Source organism: Mus pahari, chromosome 14 (assembly GCF_900095145.1).
Source record: "Mus pahari chromosome 14, PAHARI_EIJ_v1.1, whole genome shotgun sequence".
Taxonomy (NCBI): Eukaryota; Metazoa; Chordata; class Mammalia; order Rodentia; family Muridae; genus Mus; species Mus pahari.
This window is the reverse complement of record NC_034603.1, coordinates 10,724,147-10,750,381: the sequence shown is the minus strand read 5'-3', so window position 1 is coordinate 10,750,381 and position 26,235 is coordinate 10,724,147. Positions and strand designations below refer to the sequence as shown.

Sequence of the window (26,235 nt, the reverse complement as noted above, 5' to 3'; positions counted from 1 at the left end):
TGGCCTGCCTAGCATCTCTGATTCTAGGTTTTACCTCAGAGCCCTCCTGCTGAAAACTATTGGTATTTGGGACATTGGCCACTGGCTTCATGAGAAAGATGGTAAATAACAATAAAAATCTGAAATAAAAGTGAAATTGTATGTTCTCAGCAAACTTGTCCTCAAAATAAATACTCTTGTTATGAATATTTACTTACTCTCCAATCTTCTGTTAACTTTTAATACTAGATAATTTTGAAATTAAAATGTGCATTGATATCTGTGACTGACCTAAATGGCCAAGTATATGTGTAGGGGCACATTTGTAGGGGCACAGGGACTCGCAGTGAAGAAACAGTTGTGTATAAGTATGAATGAGCAAGTGAACTTGAATTCCTAAATTTAGATTCTATATTAGAATTGATAACTCATGATCCAAATGACCTTGGACAAATGTTTTGATCTTTGTAAGCCATGAGTACGAAAGATTTATAAAATGGCTATATTAAGGTTTGTTTTAAGAAAGAAGTTGAATGTGATATGCTAAACAAATGGGATATAATTTTACAAAGTAAACACTCAGAAATGTTCGAAATCATAATTTTTGCTATTTCAATAACTTACTTTGTCAGGTATACACACTTTGAAAGGATTTATTCCAGATATAAGAGGAAATGTACGATGCCAGCAGCTGTCAAAAATCATTAATGAAATGGGACATTATATAATAGTTTTCTTCTTATTAATTTTTGTGTTTTAATATTTGAAATGTGGGGATATATTAATATCTCAGATGGGAAACTATAAATGCATTAATTGTTTAGAATGTTGGGTAATGTTTTGGTAACTGTCAAGTTATCAGTATTTTAAATAATATATTTTATGAGAATGATGTAATCTGTTCTATGTTATATTTTATTTTAAGGGGCACTTTTATTTCTGCATTAAAATCTAGCCCCATAATTTTTAATGTATTTTTCTAGGGTATGGAAATGCTATAGAGTTACATGCAGCTGTAGTGGTACAAAACATATGTGATTGAAATTGTTCTCAGAGTTTTCTCAAATAATAACATTTCAGGGCCACGTGTTTGCAAAATCATAATTAATAGAGAGATTTAGTTGTGTGACATTAGAGGAAAAAGCCAAAAATTTCCTCAATTTGTTGAGAACTGTAAAAGGAGTTACAACAATTTTGTCAGGAGAAGGAAAGACATTTTTAAAAGTCATATTTTATGACTTTTTTTTTAAGGCACTGAAACTATGTAATGTTAGCAAACTGTGGAGACATAAGAAAATGCTTTATAGTTGGTAACTTGGGGTTTCAGGACTTCAGTAAAGTCAGTTTTGCTTTACAGCTTGCCCAGTGAACAAGTAACTAATTGATAAGTGGAGCTCTGCCACACAAGGGAATGGCAGTATTTGTTGGTATTTAAGAGTGCATCGACCCTTGTTGTGTGCTTTGCTGGCAATTATTACTGTTTCAAGAGAGATGCCTCGAGTCAGTCCTCAAACCCATTTTCCAAACGTTTATCTCCAAAATTCCTTGTTAGCAATTCTCACACACACACCAAAAGCCAGAGAACAAAGTCACATCATGAATGTGGTCCTTGACTGTGAGGGCCACGTTATTGCAACTGCCTAGCTTAAGGTTTTATCTTATAAGCTGATTTCCTTGCAGCATACGCCAAGAACAACTTGTAGAATGCTAAACACAGGAGTGTTTGGTGCTGGCTAGTTGGTCCCACGCCCCTTTAATGTTTTGGACAAGACTCAGCCTCTATTTTAAATTTCTTCTCGGCCAGAAGTGCACTAGAAGAAAATGGTCAGTGGGTTTACCCAAATTCGGACTTCATCTACCAGAAGTATGAATGACATGAGGATGCCTCATATTTTCAGCACCTCCTCCCCATGTGGTTTTAAAGTGCTGAAAAGCAGCTCTTGGACATGCTGGCCATTGTCTACTAGCACCCCGAGGAAGACAGCACCCATGACCTGAGCTAGAAGCCATTCACAAAACCCGAGCAAGGAACCACAGTCATTGCTCAGTCCTTGAAAATCCCTCAGGAACATGTCGAACACACACACACACACACACACACACACACACACACACACACACACACATCCTGCGTGTATAGTTATCTGTGGGTGGAGGACTCCCAGGGAAGGTAAGAAAAGAGGGCAGAGAAGAAGAAAAAAATAAGTAGAAGCTTTCCCCCACTTCTAAAAATCACCCCCCCCCCATTTTTCTGAACAGAAAACGATGGAGTTCAGGGCAAAGGCATGTTTCCGGAAATGGAGATATGCCTCTCAAACCCAGAAATGATTTATGTAAAGTTAAATATTCCATGTTCGAGAACCTTGCAAAATTCAGAGTTAAGGGTGTCTGTGCTTTTTCAGGACAACGCACGCAAAGGTTAAAAACCCGATTGCGAAGCCTGTCTGGCTGTCCTCTATGCTGTAGATGAAAGGCGGGATGCAATGCACTCAGAATCTGACAAAGTATGAAGGACTCTAAGCCCAGGGGCCGTTCCCTAGCAGACAGGGTTCTTCCTGCTGTCCCTCACTCGTCCTGGTTCTGCAACATGCAGGGATTTAGCCATATGTGTGGGAGTGTGCGAGGGAGAGCAAGTCGAGGACAGAGCGCTCTCCACACGTGTAAGCCTACATCTCCCTGCTGCTTCGTAGCTTGCGTTCATTCATATGAATGCAGTGGTTAAATATTTGATCAGAGGTAGCAGAGTTACCAGGATCGGTTGTGCTTTAATGAGCACACCTTAGAAGAGTGTGCTCATAAATCTCAAGAGAGAAAAGATCCTAAGAGTGGCCCCCCATGTCTAACCCTTTCTACCCTTCCCTTCCCCCATTTTTCAGCCCCCCTTCCCCCCAAAAATAGAGGAATGCTTGCAGCAGATTGAAGAAGGATTTGAGCCGGCAGCTACAGAGACGGGGATTAGGGCCAGAGTGCAAGTTAAATTGCGCTGCATATAAAAAATGGGCGGATTGGTGTCCAGATCCAGTGGCTGGTACCACCTTCCTTTCTAAAATAAAATCTCTCTGGCATGAAGTCACCGCCTATTTCACATCCGGTTTGCGCTGGGACGTATTACTACTGTCTCGGTACAGAGAAATCTTTTGTTGTATAGCTGCAGATTGGATATTGGGAAGCAAATTTGGGTATGAAATCTCCAGTGCAGGAGCACGCAGAGTCCATGATACCTCAGACCGTGTGAGTGAGCGCGGCGCGAGGACGCCCTCCGCCCGGCGCGCCCGCGCTCGCAGACTCGCGCAGCTCCGACTCACCGCGATCCTCTCTCCCACACTTTTCTCCCGGGTCTGGAGCAATCCGGTGCCCAGAGGGGGCCCCGAGGTAAGTGAGACTTCGGACCACGATCGCCCAGAGCTTGCAACCTGCTTTTGTCCTAGCTGGAGAGGCAGAGATGTTCTAGTGGGAAAGCGAGCTGGAGCAGGACAGGAGCTGAAGCTGGGAGCAGGTAGAAACAAGGAATGTTTTCTTCTTTCAGGGTGAAAACTGCAGCCGTATAGGAGTAGATTTCTCTCTCTCTCTCTCTTCCTGCTCTCCTCTTTAAGGCAGATTAGAATGTACCCTAAGGGGTGGGTGGTGACATGTTGTTTTGATCTCTCTTTCTTCTTCTTTTCTCTTTCTCTCTTTTTTCTTTTCTTTTCTTCTTTTTTTTCTCTGTCCAAGGGGAGCTGCGGTGAGTTGGGGAGTGGCTCTGGGGGTTGCCATCAGCTAAAGTTAAGAGGTTAGGACCGAAAAACCTGTCTCTCTGCTCCATTCTAGGGAAGACTGGCTCACCCTGCTTTGAACACGTCTCCCCTTTCCAGCCACCGCAGCTGAAATGCCCTCTGGTGTAGGGGTCTCTCCCAATTCTGGAAATGAGAAGCTGAACTTACTTGCTCTGGGTGGCAGGGGAGGTGGGTAGTGGAGCATGTTTCTAGGGAGGGGAAGGATGGAGGTGGAAAGGGGGCAAGAGACAGCTTCGTGTTGCTCCCTTTCAACTGTTATGTTTGTATTCGCAAGAAACTTTCTTCCTCCACAACTGAAGTGCCATGGCAGGTTTGTTTTTCTGCAAATATGAGAAGAGTGCAAAAGCTATGGTGTCTTGTCATGGGAATCTCTTTCTCTCACCCATTCAAGACTTTCTTTCCTTATCTAGACTCAGTGGAGATTAATAGGGTTAAGAGAAGTTGTTTCCTTTTCAAAACAGATCTTAAAACATGCTTTAAAGGAAGAATTACCATTGTGCCATTTGGATGCAATATTTTAACATAATGATATTTATCCAAGTTACCCTGTCATATTCTACTGATGTGTGTCAAAACTGGTCACTGAATTAAGAGAATGCTATGAGGAAGCTCACAGTGCTTATCTCTACATAATTTCATTCTAAATGAATTCTGCTTCCCTGCTTACATGACTATCTGTGATGGTTCTTACTGATTGGAATGATCCGGGAGACTGTGGAAAGCATTTTGTTGATGTATTTAAAGGCATACATACCACATGGAACTTGAGAATGTATAATGTAAAAAAAAAACAAAAAAAAAAAAAACTGGGTTTTATAAAGCTTCCATCTATTCATGACTGACCCTACTAAGGAGTTAAGATTCAAGAAAGTGGGAAAATAAAATACATGTAATAGTTTTTCATAGTAGGACCAGGATTAATTTCAATGCATTTAACTACATGTGCTTTTTAGCCAGGTAGTGCTCAGGATTTTAAAATTTGGCTTAATAATTATGTATACACACATAATTATGTGAATGTATAACACACACATAGATATTTCTATAACTCTTCTGTTCCATACTCATTTATTCCTCCAGTATCCTCCTACCATATCCAAGTTCAACAATCAGATAATGATTGATTGCAATTTACCTAAGTGGGAATAAATATCCCCTCCTTTTCATGCAAAGCAAACCACTTAAGCTTCCATCTGTTGGAGACAAAGTGTTTTCTAGCAGCACCCTGGAAGAAATTAAAGGACGTTTACAAGATATGTATGGGTATGTTTGTGTGCATTGGTGTGTGTGTGTGTGTGTGAGAGAGAGAGAGAGAGAGAGAGAGAGAGAGAGAGAGAGAGAGAGAGAAGCACATGGCCTGCCTTTAAAGTATATCCTTTAGCTTCACAGAAACATTAGTGAGCATATTTAACAACCACAGAGGAGAAGCACGACTCTGGCATTCAACAGTGTGTTTCCAATGGTTTTTATAAAGAGGCAAATACAGTTGCTTCTGAAATCAAGGTACCTCCAGAATTCAGTGATGCATTCTGTCAACAGAGGTGTTAGCCTACTAGATCCCACTTACCCACATGCCCTCCTGTTAGAGACACCAAGTTTAAACCTTTCAGTACAGATTCTGCCTCAGGGACCTGAATCAGAAAGGTCATTTTTTTTTTTCTTTTTAGACAATAAACAGCAAAAAGAATAAATCAGCAAGTAATGGAAATGCAAAGGCTACTCTAGAAACCAACTCACACAGCTTTAGTATTGAGTAATTTTGTCACCTGAAAGCATTTCAACTTTTATAAGATAAATTAAAATACTGGTACATTTCTGAGTGGAAAGGTGGTACGGAAGGTGAGGAGTGGATGGGCCAGGTTCCATTGCTTCCAATGAGTGTCATATTCCAGTGAGGTCATTTCCTGACTTCAAAGCATTCATCGGAACTGCCTCAGTCAGCCCTAGTGGTTATAACCTGATGTTTCTTGCAAGACACATTGATCTCTACTTATTCCACTTTTCAGCTGTGCAAGCCCGTGATGAAGAAAAGTCGGGGTCTCTCTGACTGTCTTTGGGCCTGGACCCTCATTCTGAGCACACTGTCGGGAAGAAGGTGGGGGCATTTTCTTTAAAATCTGCATGACAATTTCTGTAATTTTTTTTATTTATTCCATCAGGGGGAAGAAAATTGTCCATGGATGAATTCATGACTAAGGGAATTCAGAAAACTTTACTGCAATAAAATTTCAGCTAAGACTAAAGAAGAATAGAACATGAAAATAACTTTCTTGTTTGGATGCTCACGAGAATACACTTAACAAGCTTTATCTTTAAATTTAAACTAAGAAATGTATGAATTCAACTCCTAAGTCTGAAACTGAACTTTTCAGTTTTCATTTGTAACTGAGCAAAAAATATATAGTTTCCTAATTTATGGGGAAAGTTACTAGATAGTTATAAGTTAATTTTTCAACAGGAAATGTCTAACCATTTGCAAAATCATAGAGTAACTCACAAAAGCATGGGAGTTAAAATTATTTATTTTTAGAATAAAAATAAGTTAAAATAATATTTATAACTTGAATGCCACATGACTATAAACACATGCATATTGTGTTTTAAACCATGGTTAATAAAATCAATAGAGATAGAATATACCAGATGACTGTTGTAAAATTCTAGATAAAACTTAAATTTTGTTCATCTAGTATTAATACTAAGAAGTGTTGTGAATAAATTTCAGTAAGTTGAACTAATAAATGTATTTCCTAATGATCCAATAAAGAACATGAGATTGTAATAGCAGCTATCTAAATGATCAAATATTTTATATTGTTCTCTACTTTAATAGTTCTTTTGTCTAGTCTATACTTATGCCTCATTAAAAGGTATTCAGCATATAATAAAATCCTAAACTCCTTGAAGTGTAATAGGAAGTGAATCTTTATGAATAAAAATCAGAGATATGGAATTGCCTGGAAAAGCCAAAATTTCTGAGGATTAGTTTAAAATGAGATGCTGGCTGTGTTATTTTTTAGTATTATCGCATAAACAAATATCAGAAGAACAAGATACACTTTACTCTCTGGTACTCTTAATTTCAGGAGTTAAGTGATCAGTGATTTTTGAAAAATTATATTGAGTGTTACTATTATAATGACCTGTAGATGGAGTTAGCGCACAGTGTTTTATTACAGAGTTGTTCATGTGGAATCAAAAGCAGGTTCAGTAGCTGACATTTCTCTTCAAAATGAGTATTCAGTGTAGGGCACTCTGTGTTGTTATCAGTATTTATGCCCCCCCCCCAAGCCATCTTAGTCCTTCTCCTAAAGTTCTGTGGCAGGTGTAATTTAAATAGGATATTAGATATAAGGTTGAAGATGAGACTGATTACAAAATCACAGTAAAGAAAGATTCCCATTCCAAATGGAATAAGAGGACTGGTTTTGTTTGGGAAGGGGCTGATCTCTTTGGTATTTGCGTTCCCATTCAAACAATTGCTGGCAGCAAGATTCATAAGCTAAAAGGATTTCTTGTGTTTTACGTAAGCTGTGGGAACACACGCACAGATAAAGGTAACAGATACCAGGGATTCTGAGGGTTGTATTAGCAGTCTAACCACCTTCTGATGTTTCTCTTAACTCATCACCCTTTTCTTTCCTAATTTCATTGCTTTCTCCCCAAGAGTTTTCTCTATGGAGGGTTTCCTGAATCCCTAGGTGTGTTCCCATCTCTTTGTCTTTATCAAGATGACCTTCCAGTGTCCTTGAAAGATGATGGATGGCATTTGGTTTTGTGACATTGAATTTTTACAAATATTCACTTTCAGAAAACCAATCTTGCTTTTACCTTACTGCTGTCATCTGCCAATGAGACACGCAGGAATTCACAATCTCACTGAGAACTTGATTTAAGAAAAATGAAACAGCAAGGTGTTTAATTTTGCTAAATGAGAATAAGCTCTTGATCTGTGTGACATGGATGGATTAATGTTTAATTTAATGGAATGAAAAATGGTCTTGAGGAAATAAATTCCATATATTTAGTACCATAGAGAAATTTTTCTTATAACTATCAAATTAAAACTTTACCAGAAAAGCAGTCATTGAAAGTATATAAAATTCAGTTAACGTCTATACAGTTAGAATAGGCATTCAGAACAGAAGCAGTGAAGAGTCACATTAAAGTTTATACTTTCAGTATTGAATATCTTTTCTGCATTTATCCATGAGAGAATCAGTACTAGAAAAACAAATTAACTTTGCATCTTTAAAGTGGCCATTATCTGCATTCAGTCCTTCCTTATTCCCTTCTATTGACTGCGGTTAATTTGGTGAATGGTGTTTTATTTATCTGCAAGTTTTAAATAAAATTTTATAAAATTAAGAAAAAGAGAAGTGGTCTGAATTTTGCTTATACGAAATTAATTACTTGCAAAACAGCATTTGCTTCTGAGGTGAAAATAGGTTATATTTGGCACCCCTGTCAAAAAAGTGAATTCTGGTCTAAAACACCATTATTTTGCTCACATTTATTTATTAACCATATAACTATGTACAAGTGAAACAAAAGGAATACTAAAATTTAAATATAAAGTATATAGATTTATTACCCTTTCTTAATTTTACACCCTGTACCCACTTAAGCTTTTCATTCAGGGTCAGAGCTTTCACTGAGATTTGTCAGCAAGTGTAATTTTTTTTCTAAGATAGAAATTGCTTCTCTCTGAGGATTTGAAAGTGTCATGCTGGTCATTACATAATACACGATTAATTCTGCATAGATAATAGACTGGTAGATATAAGAAACACAAGTTATGGAAAGTGTCGCCCTATGAGGTTGAAAGCTAGAATAATAATACTGAGAGACTATAGCCCCAAACAGAAAGAACAGGAATGGCCGTTCCTCTACAGAAGGTTGAAAATAAAGTGTTATTCCAGAAAGTGAAAAAAACTCATTTCTGACCTCTGCTTTGCCCTTAAGTAGTTGTGTCTTAAAACACAATGCCACCTTATATCTAGAGTGCATCTTACATCAAGTTTTGGTTTTTCCCAATAGTTCTATTATGTTTAATCCCAGAAATGACTGAAGTTAAAGAAAATAAAGGTTTGAATGAATCTCCATTGTTTCATACATCTTAAGGGAAATCAATACACCCATAAAAATATAAATAAAATAATAAATGATTGATGTATCTTCCTTTACTAAATATCTTAAAAGAACATCCAAAAGTGTCAAAAGTAAAAATGTATGGAAAGGACTGGAAGGAGTTTTGATACTTAAAAATTTGCATACTAAATAAAAAAGAACCCTTGAATTCGTTGTGTAACTCACATATACATACGTAGATGATAAATAATTTAGATCAAGGTCTCCAAAATGTTTCTTGTAATATGAGTTAACAGTCTTGTTTGCTCAGAGAAGGTATGACTCTTCTAGAACTTGCTGTGCTGAGAGCTGAAGACGTAGAGTTAGAACTCATTTTCTATATTAAAACTAAAAGCCTACCACCGATGAGGCCACAGAGGAGACAAGGGCCAGAGTCACAGTGACGTTCAAACTCCCAATAGCAAGTAAAGTAAGAAACTCTGAGGAAGGTATTGAATCACAAGAGGTTTTAGTGGAAATTTGATGCTATTATTTTCTATATCCTTCCCTCAGCTATGGACAGCCCTCCCAAGATGAACTTAAAGACAACACCACTGTCTTCACAAGGATTTTGGACCGACTGCTGGACGGTTATGACAACCGTCTGAGACCAGGCTTGGGAGGTGAGTTGCACTCTCACATTCTTCTTTGAGAAAGTTTAGTATTATTAAATATTTACCTATTTATCTCTAATTTCTCTTCAAGCAGTAAATAAAAATGTTAGCGTTTTGACTGATAATTCATCATATTTTAATAGTCCACACAGTGCTAATTCGATTTACTAAGATCATTTTGTGCACATAGCTATATATAGTGATGAACAGGCACAAAATTCTCACAATGACACAAAAGAGATACATATTTTTGCAAACACTTTTTTTCTGTTTAATAAATTGATTGTACAAAAATGATAATATTCTCCCTTTCAGTATAAGATTTATTAGCTTCACCTCTTATATCTGTACTGAATTCAAAAGGGTATCTATAATTCTATGCTGGAAATACTTATTTTAGAAGATTGTGTAGCCAATCATATCTTTGTGTTATATGACCCCATATCTATGACCAAAAGTGAATAAAATAGATGGTAATATTTTAATTTTTAACCATGTATTTGAATATAATTCTCTAGTTCTCTCTAGTAAATTTTAGTGCTTCTTTAAAAATAATTAGTTGATTAATTGACTAATGAATTTGTTTGAGGGAAATTAATGTTTGATGATATATATATATACAAATATACATATATACATATATATATATATATATATATATATATGTAATAGATATACACACATGTATACTCACACAATAATCCTTGAAAAAATAACACAAACCTCATGTATTTGAGTAAAGGCAATTGAAGCCAATCAAAATATTCATCTTAAAGTAAAACAAAGCAAGGAAAGGAGCTGAAATTCCAAGTCTCACAGGAAACCAACATACCACTCTATGACTCTAAGTTCCAGCTGATTTGTCACCTCTTCAAAGCAGCAGAAGCCAATAGTAACATTTAATTAGCAGTATGAGAAGCCTCCTTTTAAGTTAGAACACATAAAGAAAACTAAGCTAAAGAACTCAAACACTGCTTTTCAAAAAAAAAAATGTTATCATGGATTTAGAATCATTCATTCATTCATTCATTCATTATTGTTCAGAAATGGGACTGGAATGAAGGACTTGGCACACGCTAGACCTATCTTACTCTTGAGTTACATTCACAGACCCCAACTAAAATTACATAGCTTGCATATTATTATTACATGTTAAGAGAAAAATATCAGAGTTTCAGACTTTTATATATATATATATATATATATATATATATATATATATATAATATTTTATACATATTTTCAATAACCAAGTATACTTTCTTATCAAGTTGAAACATTAATTTTGGTACATAATACTTCTTTAGGTTTGGTTTCAATCTTGTGTTCTTTTAACTTCTTAGGGAGAAAATATTCTAAAGTTGCTGAGTATAATATTACGTGTTATATATAAACTCTAAGAAATATGAGGAAAGCGAGTAGACACATTGAGTCTAGTGTTTAAAAAGCCACCTAGGGAGCATAGGAAGACTCATTGTCAAGAAAAATAAAAGCTTACATTTGAGACAGAGTATGAGAAAACAGATAGCATGCTCTGCTCCTAATGCAGTAATATAATGTCATTATATGTCTAAGCATCTGAATTGACTTTAAAACAATTGCTCTCGTGGCTTACATTTTAAATAAATTACAAAGATTAAGACTAAGGGACCAAGTACTCGCTGGTTGATTGATACAGAGAAAAAAGGTGAAGCCTTCTGAAAATGCTGACGAATTATATACGTTTCCTTTAGTGACTGTCCATCCTGCTCTCCCAGGTCGGTCCTTACAATAGTAGTAGAATGAACCTCATATGCCAAGCCTTCCTTCATTCTAGTTTATGAAATCATATTTGATACTTTATTTTGTGTGTATAAATATCCTCTGAAAGGTGTGCATGTGGCATTCAGTTTGAGGATTTTATATAAACACACACACACACACATTCACACACTCATACACTTGCTTTAATAATCAGTTGTGATTGTACTCTTACTGCACTCTAAGTAACAAGACATTACTGCTGATTTTCACATATATTGTTATTAACTATATATGCTTACTTTTTACTAAACAAATTCTGCGTACACTTAAACTACAGAGAGCCATATATATTGCAAATGACAAAACAGCCTAAAGTGTATATTTAATGTGAAAGTTTGAGAACTATGGTATCAGGAGATTTTTTTTAATTAAATTATTTTATTCATTTACATTACAAAAGTTGCTCCCCTGTTTCGGCTCACACACACACACACACACACACACACACACACACACACTTGCTGCCTCTCCCCATTGCCCACACACCCACCTCACCCCCTCCAGCATCCCTCTTCCCTTGGACATCAAGTATCCACAAGATTAAGCTCATCCTCTCCCACTGTGACTTTCTTAAACAAATGACTACATTAGTTTATTGGAATAATACTTTTTAATTTTTTATAATCACTTAATCTCTGAAAATAGTAAAACAGACTTGTGGTTTATTTCTATGAACAGAAATAATGTTTCATTCCATAAAGACTTGGTATACTCTTGCAAGATAACAGAAATTCAGAATCTAGAAAAATACATTTAAAAAATAATGTCTATTAATCTCTAGAGTTAATTTTGCTATTTTACATTCTTGAAAATGCTGAATTAAACAATGTGATGGTTATAAAAACAAAGGAAAACACAGGTGAAATCTTCTGTTTCTATTTTAAATGTTGGCCTAGAATATGGTGAAATCACCTTATTTTATACATTTTGATGACATTCTTAATTTTAAGATACATATATGTGATTCTTTTAGGGTTAAAACAATTTGTGTACATTTTGATGCTAATTGTAGTTAGAATATGAATTATACTTCCAAGTATTGATTTTGTAATATAGTCAGCTATGAATTTACAGAAAATGGATAACTTTGGTACTGACTGCTTAAATCAAAATGCTCTTATTTTCTTTGTGTATAAAGTATTTAATTTTATGTTTGCTATAATTTTCAGATAATTCAAGCATAATGTGGTTAGTAGTAAATTCTTTTAACAAAATGGGCTCCTCATCTATATTTTCATTATGGCTTTTTTTTTTACATAATTCATTTATTTTTAGAAAAAAATACTATGGAAAGGAAGAGCAGAATCTTTATTTTTTTTCCACTTGTTTGTTTGTTTGTTGTTTGTTTGTTTATTCACTTGACATCCTGATTGCTGCCCACCACCTCCTTTTGGTTCCCCCTCAAACAGTCCTTCCCCCATACCCTTTCCCCTTCTCCTCTGAGAAGGTGGAGGCCTCCCCTGAGTATCTCCGTTCCCTCCCATCCCACTGGCACATCATGTCTCAAGCAGATAAAGATCTTATGTGAAAATGAATTAAAAGTTTCCCCAGAGTTGGTTCATGGTTATATCTGAGATGACATACTCCTAGAAAAGGGCCCTGCTGGCTTCTTTGTTATGGTAAAACTGTGAAAAAGCAAGGAGTTCACTCCGAATGTCCTTACAGAACGATAATGAAAGTTAACATTATGTAAAGAATTCCTCCCTAAGCAGATCCTCCATGACTTATTCAGTTTTACTGTTTGAGAGTGTATACCAGCGTGGAACTAGGAATGAAATCCATGACTTCATAGATCCAGGCATTGGAAATTAACTTGAGGGTATTATAGCACTATTTTAAAAGGCTAGGGCCAAAAGTCAACCAGAGGAAGAAAAAGTAGAATTATAACATGAATAGAAATATTCTGACAGGGATTGTGGTCTTTTATTGTAAATAGGTGAACTTAAATGATTAGAACAAGTACAGCATTAAGACTTTAATGTACAAAGAACAAAAGGAAATTAAGGAGCCACTGAAATGCATACATCAAATACAAAGTAATTGTATTTGATGAGAAAACTCGAATTCAAATTATGAGTAACTAGAAAATTTATAGAATCATCAACAATTACTACATTCTTTCTCATTTATAATTTCTTGCTTCTGTGGCAAGAAAAGAAGAGAATCTTATTTGTCCACCAGGTAATTCAAAGAGTGTTGGAATAAACCAAGTTCAATTCTAGAAGTGTGACATAGAGAAGTAAAGATTGAAGATCAGAAAGAATGGGGAGATAAGAAAAGATAACTTCAAGTAGAAAGCAAACAGAGGCTAGGAGATGAGGAGTGGGAACAAAAGAAGCATCAGTATGACAGACAGGTCTAGAGACAGTTCTGAAGCAGAGGAGGCAGGGCTGGACAGAGGTAGAGACATAGAGCTTCTTGTGTCTGTAAACAGGAACACATGTGAAGTTCCCAAGGAATCCATTTTCAATTTTATTACATGTGTTAAAATGAACTATGGATGTCTGGATGTTCTCGACTTTTCCCCAACTTAGGAACTGAATAGACTTGGGTGAAATTCGATTTGACTTTATATAGGCTCCATTCCAGTTTCTGGAATTGTTAAACAATAAGCCACTGACAGAGACCTAATGCTTACTGCTGAAGAGATTCTTCAGGGGTTCTAAGAACAAACAATACCCTTCTAGGTATAGCCTTTCTTTTTTTATCCTTTCATAAAAATGGAGGAGGCCCCTTCCATTTTATTGTATGCTTCATTATCACTTTAAATCAGACTAGCATACAGCAAATGTACTGTACTGTACTGTACTATACTGTACTGTACAGGTCTTCTCACTAGCCTAAAGTCTTCTTCCTCATGTTTCTGGCAGCTGCCTTTTAAAATATGCTTTCATCTAAAAACAAATTCATTTCACTCTTTCAAAAACAAATATTCCACGTTTAAGTAGAATATGAATGAGATAGAGAACAAGGGATAAAATCTTGCTGAAGTCACAATGGCAGACAAAAGGGTCCCCACTCTCCTCTTTTTCCTTCTGGTGTCTCTTGGAAATGGTGTTAACCATTTCTAAATTTATTTTTAAATTTAATTGCAACAAAGAATGCATGGAAACATAGATAGTGCTCCATGATTTCCTCACCAAACCATGCAGCTAAGGAAAGCCAATGAAAGAGATATAAGTGAACATTTCTAATGTCACCAGCATAGGTGGCTGAGTAAAAAAGTAGTTTATAGGATTTTAGACAGACAGTGATTGTACCCCTGTTACATAGTAACAGTATTTAATTAAATATTTTTTCTTTGTACTTTCAGTATTCAGTTATTTAAATTCTTTGGTTTTGATCTTGTTTTATTTATTTTATTGCTAGAGGAAAGAAATGGTTAATAAGGGTCTAAGCAACTCATTGAGCCATTGAGAACCCTAGATACTCAAAGTGTTTTAGAAGTCTCATGTTGAAGAATTAATCTACATTTCTAGGTATATGGACTGGCTACTTTTATGTCAACTTAATGCAATCCACAGTCATTTGGAAACAGGAAACTCAATTGAAAAATGTCCCCCATTAGATTGGCATGTACCCTATATGTGGTGCATTTTCTTAATTGATGATTTAGGTAGAAGCTTCCAGGTGCTTCCATCTTAAGCAAGTGGTCTTGCATGTTGCAAGAAAATATTCAGAGCAATACATAAGGAAGCCTGACATTGAAAAACCATTGCCCCATGACTTGTGAATCTGCTATTTCTTCTAGGTTGGCCTGAACTTAGTTCTGGCTTTGATTTCTCTTGGTGAGAAACTATGATGTAGAAATGTGTGCTGAAGTAAACCATTTCTTCACTAAGCTTTGTTTGGTCATGGTGGTTATCACAGCAGTAAAAAATCTAACTAAAACAGTAAAATTAATTTATCTTTTATCATGGAGGAAGGAGAATCAGGAGTTCAAAGTCATCATGGGTGCCAAAATAAATTCAGGCAAGCTCTACTATATGACACCCTGCTTCAAAAATGAACAAAGAAGCTAAAACAAAATAATTTCCCAGTCTTGAGTTAGTCAAACCCGTATACAATTTTTTAGACTAATTGTTAACAAGAAACTAATTGATTACAAGAAACCTCAGTTTGAAAGAGCCAACTTGGCTGAAGTTCTTTGTCACTGAAAAAAAAATGTATTTGTTTCTTAGGGAATATATTTACATTTTGTTTTTTTTCCAAATATTAGAAAAGTAGAAAACTAAAAAAAAAGCAAAAGTGAGTATATTTTGTGCAATTGTTAAAAGTTTAAGTCATTAGAAATGAGGAAAATATTAAAAATTACTCTCTTTAAAATTTACTTTTATTTTAAATTAAAATTTTAATTTATGAACTTCATTTTTTAAAAGAAATCTTGCAAATAAAATAAGTATCAACACCCCAAATTAACCAGACCCAAAGACGATACATGTCAATGAGTTGTGCAGAAGTTCTTAAAGGAGATTGCTTTTCAAATTATGATACTGTTAAAGATTGGTATTTCCAGTGGTGGATAAATGCTAAAAATAGACTTGATAGTGAAGAAGTAGAATCCAATGTGAAATGTCACAGCCACAGAAGGACTATTTTAATTCTTTTAGAAATCTAATTTAGTTGCCTAATTTATAAGATAGCTGGTATCAAAAAAAAACTTTCATGATTATTTGACTTCCTGAGTAGTATTGAGATCAGAGAGAAAAATTATATTCATGTTTAACTAACATTAAAGCACTGATTTTGTATTTGTGTTTGGAAAAGTTTCAAACAGCTTATATATCTTTCACAATGTAAGTATTAGATAAAATTTAAAAGGTTATATCTATTAAAATATCAAAAAAGCAATGTAAAGGGTTCTGCTTATTTAATCTCTTCTCATTGGTGTTATATTTATTTTATAAGAAAATGATCTTGAATAGAGGATTTAATATTTCTACACTTTGAATCCTCCACTTTAAATTTATTATAGTTTTTTTTTTTTTTTTTTGGAACTTGAATGCAAGCCGTGGAACAGATGTTCAGATATTTGCAAATGCAATATCTTTCCACAGGAATAGTAGATCTAGACAGTCTGTGACATAGTTGTATTTCAAGAGAAAGACAGCTACCAAAGTCCTAAGAGAGGCGGTTCAATGAACAGAGCATCACTCTGCATCTTTACTAGTTGAGATCTCCAGTAGCCTCAAGAATCCAAATTAATTAATGGAGCTTTAAGCTAACTAAGGAGTGTTACAGCATATTTATAAACATTCTACTCTAGTCTTTCCTGTTGTGTGTCAATCATCTACATGACCAATGCCCACAAGTTTCCTCTTCGATAAAAGGAAACCACTGAGATTTGCTTCAGGTCACAAAGGCCCATCCTAGAAAACAAGAATGGGTAATTTCTTCTGCCCCTATAATTAACCTTTTCCTATCCTTTGCATTTCCCATCTTTATTCCGGTCCCATGGTGGTGTCTCTAAAATATTTTCTGTGTATTATTTCACTTTATGGTAGAATGTGAACTTTACAAATGAAAATTTACCCAATTTTCTTGAGAGAAGAGTCTGAGAGTTATGAATTACAGAGAACTACTTTGAATTTAACAGAGAGCTGGTTTCTATACTGTAGTGGGATTTTACTCAGTATTGCTATGCTGTTATCATAGATCTCAAATACTACATGGAATACCCAACCTCGAACCTTTATATAGACATGTACATATAAAAATAACTTATTTTTCCAAGACTACCATGTAAACTTTTCCCTTCAAGTGAGTACTCTCCGAGAAGATACCACTACTAAGACCATAGAAAGAAGAAAATTTTCCATGGAAATGAGGTATAAATCATGCCCAATAGTAAAATTAATCTTTCTTCCACATAGATGCTTGTATCATTTGAGGTCCCTAAACCTTAAACCATTAAATGGTCAGGAACTTGGTAGATGTCCTAACACATAACTTTACTTTATATCCAGTTTTAGTTGGCAAACACAAACAAATTAGATTGGTCCACAAATCAACCAGAGAAGAGTTTCCTTTTTTCTTTTTCCTTTTTTTTTTTTTCCTCTATGGCATTAGGAGGGTAGTAAGACTGGAAGATAAATGTTGGTCAGTGCAATAAATTGGTATTTGTGTGGGAACCCAGAATATTGTCAGCTTTTCAACAGCGCCATTTTAAACTAAGATTTTTGCATTAATTTTATGATGCTGAATGATGTTATTCATTTGGTTGTGATATCGGATTTTATAAATTAAGAGTGCATAAAAACTTTCCCAATGAATATTTCTGAATTGCTCAGTTGACAGCATTTCATTGAACATGTGGCTAATGCCCCATTAAACAAGCTGTTGTGATGGGTATTGCTAACACGTTGCCCACAACTCTCCCATCTCCCTATTATTTTTATTAGAGTCACTCTTATACTCCACTATTCAAAGAGCATCAGTTATTTTCTGGAGTTTCAAGTAGCATAATGTTACTTCTGTACCCAAAGGCTTTCCGTGGCATTAATACAAAGGTTAGCTGCTTTCTGCCATCCACTCCAATGTCGTCTCACTTACTTTAAAACATTATCTCCTACCAGGATCATCAGCATCTCCAAGCTCCAGACATGTTGATCATTTTCTTCCCTTACATAGTCATCTATCTACCCCCCCGTCTATCTCGGACCTCTCTACCAAGTCTTGCTTAAATAAATTTTCATTTATAAACCTAAGAGATGTGCTACAGAACAGAAATATTAGTGTTTTTTCTCACCATTTTATTACCGTTATATAGAATTGTGTCTAGTTAGCATACTCAAAATGACAAGTAAGTTTAATTCATACATATAACAGATGTAAATCACTTTAATTTTCATTTCAGTTCTTATTTATTCACTCATAAGCTGAAACAAAATATATTTACAAAGATGCAAGGAAGGTACTTAAAATCACATAGCTTTTCTAGAAGACAGTCAGAGTTAAAATCGGACTGAGCGTATAGCGTATAGCGTATAGCTCAGTCGAATGCAGTCATCCTAATTTTACTCTACTGCATTCCTCCCTTATGCTTCTGGCACTCATTATCCATTTGAAATATCACTTGAAAGGCTTTATTATTTCAGTCCTTTCAGTGGGGTCTTGGCATTGTTGGAAAATCTAGATCAAAAGAGATTTGTTCCCTGACAGGTGGTACAACCATTGTATATGTTTAGACACACCACTGAAATGTAGGCCTGATTAAGGACTTATATCTTAATATAAATTTATTATTTTGATTTATCATTATGTTCTCTAAATAGGTAAAAAATATTCATCATTGTAACTCCATTTTCTATGAAGTAATCATATATTTTTCCTTGAAAATATCAACATATGCATATATTTATACCTAAAACAATCATTGAATTTAAATTGCATTAACAGTGGTAAGTAATGGCTTTCATAAGGAAAAGACCTTTAGTGAAATTCTTTGAATATTTATATCTTTGAACAGTTCTTCCACTCAAGTTATTTTAATTGATTTATATTTTTCAGCCAAGTCTTTAGTTACATAAGGGTTTCCGTCATATTTGGTTTTGGCTTGGTTTTACGTATTTTTACCTATCTTATTTAAGGCTTGTGGCTGCTGATATATGCTAAGAAGAACACATTGAAACAAAATATGTTGATTCTTTTTCATTCGATCTCTAGAAAGATGCTGGTATTATCCAAGTACATATTAGTGTGGTATTAAATCAGTGAATTCTGGTATTAGAGCATATGATTTGATTTTATCTTCCTTAATTTAGATACTAAGGTAGCTAGATAAATCATATATAGATAAGTAGATAGATAGAAGATAGATAGATAGATAGATAGATAGATAGATAGATAGATAGATAGATAGATAGAAGATTGATATTACTTGTGACTTTCATTGAGGAGAAGGACCTGAGAGGAATATATTTTCTTTTTTTTTTCTTTTTTCTTTCTTTTTTTTATTATTTTCTTTATTTACATTTCAAATGCTATCCCGGAAGTTCCCTATACCCCACCCCCACCCCTGCTCCCCTACCCACCCACTCCCATTACTTGGCCCAGGCCTTCCCTTGTGCTGGGTCAATATTATCTCTACATCCTCTAGCATCCACTATCCTAGATCACTGTATATCCATCATAGATATTTGCCTCCTTATATTTTTAACTATGATTGTTTCTAAGCACACGGACAAAATAAGGTTCCCTAGCAATGCTTAAAGATCTCAACTAGAACACTTAGAGGCTTGGGTATTTCTACTTAGCCTTGGTGATGAGCTTAAAGAGGTATTAGTTTCAAGTCACCACTTCTTATCCTACACAGGGAGGTAACCATGCCACTGAGTTTTGCTGAGAGTCATTTGTAGAGATGCTCTTGCCTAAGATTTGCTGATTGGGATTATAAAAAAGAGTGACTCACAGACCTCTCAGGGCATTCCTCGTGTGCTACTTGTGAAAAGTCCATTTTGGTTAGAGAGCTTGCCTTTCCTCTGAATTTTGGCTGAGATGAAAGAAATATGGCATAAGGATAGTCACAGAAAAATGAAAATATAATTCAAATTTTGCCATTTGATATCTTCTTGAGATTTTTAAACTGGTTTAATTTTAGCCCCAAATATGATCTATTATGTTGACTTCAAACTCAACATGAAACTTATGTATGGTTTTGGAAGAGTATTCCTGAAGAACTTTGGGAAACAAACAGGACAATAGGACTGACTAATTTACTTAGATCATAGAAAAGGCAAAGAAAGAGTTCATTTTCCTGTTGAAATTGTTTTGTGCCTCTCAAGAGCTGAGAAGCAGGCTGAGCTTCACTTAATTCTGCATCTTCCCTCTCTTATTACATCATTCATCCTTCCCTGCTAATCTCTATAATCCCTCATAGGCATACTTCAGGTACTCAACTTCTGTTTCTTTCCCCTCTCCTCCTTCTTTCCCTTCCCCTTCTTTCTATCTCCTCCTCTCCCCTCCCTTCCCTTCCCTTTGTCTAGGTTTTCATCCCTCTCTTTCCCTCTCATTCCTTTCCTTTCCTCCTTTCCCCTTCTCCCTTCTCTTCTCTTCTCTTTCCTTCTTTACCACTTCCATTCTTTCTGCCTCTCTCCTCATCTATCTGTCTTCCTTTCTTTCTCTTTTTTTCTTTCCTTCTTGCCCATTTGGAGGATGAAAAGGAAAAGACTTAAGGTCAGATTTCTTAGACTGGAATATAGTAAAATGAACAAATATTACAGGCAAGTGACTGTTAAACAATAAAGTGAAGTGCCTGAAGTTTATGAATTAATATGGTTAATAAGTTTCAGACCATGGATGAAGAAGATATAATGAAATAGATTTTTAAAGTATAATTATATTCATTCATGTAAATTACTTTACAATTTTTCCTATTCTCTGTATGGCATGGGTATAATTATGCATGGCAATCAAAACCTATCAGGTATCATGTTTTATTTGCTTAGTACAATGGTCTTTATAAATATGATTTTAGACCTTCAAAATTGTTGATTATGTAGCTGGTCACCTATTAACCATCAATCTTAAAATAACAAAGGACAAAAGGTACCCTGTAAATTCTGTAAATTCTCATTTCACTCTTTCAGGCCACTTCACTGTGCATGATAATCCAAATTGGTTGATGAGTAAAAATAATCTTCCAGTCCATTTTCCTTAAACTAGCTACCTTTTGAAATTTCTGTAATAGAAGCTAAGTTGTCTTCACATATAAGAAACAGATACTAGCAACATGGGTTTGTAAGAGAGTGGCAAATGTATGCCAAAGTATAGACAAATTAGCCAGCATTCTATAAATGAGCATGCATCTCAAGAATGAAAAGTCAATGGCAAATTTTCCAAGTGTAAATTTTTTCAGGACTGTAAAATCTGTTATCTTTCTTTCTGTACATTTTCCTGATAAGATATGTCTAGTTTATTTTATCAAATAAAATACAAGTTGTAGATATAGAAGATAAGAATTAAAAGAGACACTGCTCTTGCTTTTCTAAATATGTGGCATTGATTTTCCCTTTGTTATTGTTTGTTGAAAATTGGTCACAGCAGTGTAATAAAATGTGTCTAAGTGAAGTAATCTTTATATGAACAGAATTCACATACATGAAAATGTTCTAGTGAAGTACACTGTGTAACTAAGTTTTAGTTATCATATAAAATAATGAGAGGTTTTAAATTAGAAAACAATCATAGTTAAAAATATAAGGAGGCAAATATCTATGATGGATATACAGTGATCTAGGAGGGTGAATGCTAGAGGGTGTAGAGATAATATTGTAAATGGAGAATGGGTAACAGCGCTGAGATGCACGGCTAAGCACCTGTGCCTTTCCGCTACAGCATGATAAGGCTTGAGATTAGAAGTGTAAACTTAACACACAACTTCATGTCTTCTTGTTACAAGCTCCAAAAAAACTTAAAACTGCTTTAAGAGTAAACCAGAGATTATGCTCACATGAAGAAACTTCCTGGATTGTTTTAATATCAAAGAACTATTTTTGCTCAGGCAAGAAGAATTGAAATGGTTAACTGAAGCAAGATTGCTTCCTCTAGTTGTTTTTTGTTGAATGAGAATGACATCTTTGCAATTGGAGTCTCAATTGTCCATGAATGAATTGCTGAAGGAGACAGGGTAGCTCTTGATCAACAAAAGACTTTACTGTTGCAGAGACAGGGTGATGTTTTCAGTGTCCTCACATAAAGCTAGAAATGGAAGCACACATGATAGGAGCCTGTAAGAGACTAGACTGTAATTTTTCAGAGAGTAGATGAAAATTATATAACCCCTTTTTTCTGTTCTCATTCCTCAACAAATCATTTCCTTTCACCTGGTCATGTTTTTCAAATCTTGGTAGTAACTGTGTTCCCTTTAAAAGATCTGTGTTGAGTTGTCAAGAAACTGCAAGAAATATGTATTAGTGCTTTATATATATAGGCCATCAGAGGCCACTATAATAAAATCGCATTCAACGTGTAACAGCATACTAAATTAACTCTTTCCATGCCACAATATGTAGCTCGTCTTCAAAACTGAAAATGCTTCCATATTTGTCACATTTTTTTCCTAGGGAGTAATTTGGATAATTCTGTTATGATCTAGTAACAGAAAGTAATCATTTGTAAAGCATACACTTGAGACCTTAAATAGTCCATAATGTCTGCTATGCCTTCCTCTGCACTTCCCAAGGGTAGACAACATACCTGAAAGGTTTGTCTATGTAAAAATATTTAAACTTTAGACATATTACTATGGTAACATATTTCTTTCTATAATCTAAAGTGGTTCAGCATCACTTAGGCAAGTGTGCCCATCCTTTAAGAATTCATTAAGAAGTAGCTGAGACTGACTGAAAGTCAGCCTCCCAAGATGACATATTTAGGATCTTTTCTCCTTTGAAAATATTAACTTTGAAATTCCACGTGCAAGCAGTCAGTTATCAGAACTACACAGTAGACCAATTTCAGAAATGGCTAATCGAAGCCAATAAATTTCCCATTTGGGTGTGAGTTTGTGATAGTGAGCTCTAATAGCATCTGTTGATAGACACTCACTAGCCCAATTTCCTGCTTCATCAGAGCGTGTAACTGAAGTGAAGACCGACATCTTCGTCACCAGTTTCGGACCCGTTTCAGACCACGATATGGTAAGTGACACTGAGTGTATCATTTCTTGGGTTTTGTTTAGGTATTTAAATTAAGATGTTAACTATAATTATATCATTTTCCCTTCCCTTTTCTTCCTGCATTTCCTCTTAAGCACCCTCTACTTCCTTGCTCTTACATGAAATTGTGGTCTTCTTTTCTTTAATATTGCTATATATGTCTAAGGATATCAATATAGTGCTTAGATCTTTAAGTGGGATGTGTGTGTGTGTGTGTGTGTGTGTGTGTGTGTGTGTGTGTGTGTGTGTGTGTGAGATTTGAGGACTCACCACTTGCTATTGGATAACACATTCGGGGCTCATCCTGAGAGAAGACTAATTCCCTCCCTTTCAGCACTGTTTAGTTACCTGTAGTTCTTTCTCAATAGTTAAGGCTGTGTGAGAATTATCCCCTTCCATATTACAATGACTATGGGTATTGTACTTTTTCAGGTCTTGTTTAGGCAGGTATATTGTTGAGGCATTCTGAGTGATGCTCGCCTGTCATTTCTAGTATTAACATTTCTAGTATTTTTAAAATGTGTGTTTAAAAGAAAAGTATGTGAGAAACAACTTGAAATGCCTTTGCTGGTCATAACTTGGTGTCTTTGTGGCTTTGTGTGATTACAACAAATGCATATATTTATATACATTGACAATATATTCATATCACATAATACAGAGTGGGAGGGGCAGAGGGAGGGGAGGGAAAGGGTGAAGTAGAGGGAGAAGGGGAAGGAGAGGGAGACAGACAGACACATACAGAGAGAGAGAGAGAGAGAGAGAGAGAGAGAGAGAGAGAGAGAGAGAGAGAGAGAGAGAGAGAGAGAGAGAGAGAGAGAGAGAGAGAGAGAGAGAGAGAGAGAGAGAGAGTTTATCATTCAACCATTGCAGTGTTCTGCCTTTCACCCCTTAAAGGGCTGATTTGATCTTCGTGACTTCTGTCCAGAGGACTCACCAAGGCCACCCAGCACCTCTCACTTTAGCTGTGAGACCAGGTTGACTCTGGGAGGTTATGCTTTCAGACAGTAAGCACTACTGTTACAGAGCAAGCAGGCATTTGTACCGTGACATGGCTGAGTGCTTTTTTGACTATGTATGAAAAAATGGATATCAAAATTGAATGAATCCTTTACCTTGATTAGAAAGAGAAGAATAATTGAGAGGGAGAAATACAGGACAGAGAGAGAGATGTGCTTTGTTGCAAACTGCTCATCAAATTATTTCTAACAGTGGAACTGTGGGTGTCTATCCTTCCTTTTTTTTTACAGAACATCTTCGAAAGTGTAAGAGTTGACATAAGTATAACCAAATCATTGTAATGAGGCCATTAAAACATACCACTATGAATATTTTAAATATGTATTATTATTTTCAAATGCTATTTTTATTAGTACTTAATGCAGATGTGTTTCAATTTCTTAATAGCTCAGAGAGAAATGAAATAAAAGTTGCCGATTTCTTTTCTGGTTTAAAAGGAAACTCAAGTTATTCTGTCTGTATTCTATGTGATGCATACTCAGTCTTGCCACTCTCCCCCGTTCGGTCACAGCCTTAACTACTTGCATGTTCTCATGGAGAAAACCGTGATTACTATAAGGCGATATCATCTGTGAGTTATCAAGCCTGGTTCTAGGAATAAGTCTCACCACCACTCGCAGTCTGCCTTTGAAAGCCAATGTCAAAAAAACCACAGCCATATGAAACAGATTGCTAAGCATTCTGGGTAAAAAGCAATTCTTAACGAAAAACAAACTCTCAGTGTCTCTCAGATGTCTGTGTTATTATAGGCCACCATTCATGTATGAGTATTCATGAGCCCAACAGTGGTGGCACACACCTTTAATCCCAGCACTTGGCAGGCAAAGGCAGGCAGATTTCTGAGTTCAAGGCCAGCCTGGTCTACAGAGTGAGTTCCAGGACAGCCAAGGTGACACAGAGAAAAATTACACATGCACACACACACACACACACACACACACACATGCACACACAAATATATGCTTTACACACACATACACTCACAGTCTCTCTCTCTCTCTCTCTCTCTCTCTCTCTCTCTCTCTCTCTCTCCTCAATTGTTTTTTCATTTCTACATTCATCTAAGCCTTATATTTCCACAGGGAACCAAATTGAGAAAGAATGTCTTAAGAAAGCCATTTATCATTGACACAATACCAAATTAATGTCCCCAACTTGTATTTCAATCAAGTTCCTTGACATAAAATTCAACACAACTTTTGACCCATGCAGCTTGTACAGCTTGGTGATTTTTTTTTACTGCAAATTAATGTCTTTTTTTTTATCTTAAAATGATGCCAAAAAAATTGCAAAGACAAACTTGTATTACTGATATCATAGCATGAGTGGATTGCTGCCTTGTTTAAATGGTAAAATGAATTGCTAGTTCCTTTATGATAGAGCTAGACATCTATATGCCTACTAAAAAACATGAAGCTCATGGGTCAGAGGAAGCTAAACTGTCCTTCATGAGTTCTGAATATTTTGAGGAGAAAAACAAAGGAATGCAGGGCATGGGATTAGAATAACATATTGTTGGTTTTTTTGGATTTTTTGGTTTTTTTTTTTTCTGGCTTTGATTTCTTTCTTTTCTCTTTTTTCTTTTTTATTGGATATTTTCTTTAACATTTCAAATGTTATCCCCTTTCCTGGCTTCCCCTCTGAAAAACACCCTCCCCCATGCCATTTGCCCTCCCCCCATCCCCCACTCACCAACCCACCCACTTCCACTTCCTGGCCTCGGCATTCCCCTACACTGGGGCATAGAGCCTTCACAGAACCAAGGGCCTCTCCTCCCACTAATGACAGACTAAGGCATCCTCTGCTACATATGCAACTACAGCCATGAGTCCTACCATGTGTGCTCTTTGGTTCGTGGTTTAGTCCCTGGGAGCTCTGCAGGTACTGGTTGGTTCATATTGTTGTTCCTCCTGTGGGGCTAGAAACCTCTTCAGCTCCTTAGGTCGTTTCTCTAGCTCCTCCACTGGGGACCCTTATGAGTACTTTTTAAACTTTTTTAATGATAATTCTTCCTCTTTTATTCTATCTGGCAGAATGCCTATTATGAAATGCAGTTTAAGAGGCGGTGTTAGGGAACAATGCCCAATGGAAGCTAAATCTGAAAAATAAATAAATTACCTTCAAATATTCAATAGGCCTTAATTATATTTTATCTTAAAATATATTTATATTTCTTAAGAATTTCTCTCAGCCGGGCGTGGTGGCGCACGCCTTTAATCCCAGCACTAGGGAGGCAGAGGCAGGCGGATTTCTGAGTTC

At 35.7% G+C, this 26,235-nt stretch overlaps 1 protein-coding gene across 3 annotated transcripts in view; it reads left to right on the top strand.

The window, feature by feature from the left end:
* Positions 1–2,582: 2,582 nt before the first annotated feature.
* Gabra1 (gamma-aminobutyric acid type A receptor alpha1 subunit) overlaps positions 2,583–26,235 on the top strand; it is a 52,754-nt gene continuing 29,101 nt past the window's right edge. The window contains exons 1-5 of one of the 3 annotated variants that reach the window (XM_029546445.1): positions 3,369–3,475; positions 3,787–3,920; positions 5,759–5,847; positions 9,396–9,505; positions 22,871–22,938. In XM_029546445.1, the coding sequence (XP_029402305.1) occupies positions 5,774–5,847; positions 9,396–9,505; positions 22,871–22,938 (252 nt within the window). In that variant the 5' untranslated portion in view covers positions 3,369–3,475; positions 3,787–3,920; positions 5,759–5,773. Of the gene's footprint in view, positions 3,476–3,786; positions 3,921–5,758; positions 5,848–9,395; positions 9,506–22,870; positions 22,939–26,235 lie in introns of all 3 variants that reach the window. The other 2 variants (XM_021212161.1, XM_029546446.1) reach the window with 2 other exon arrangements.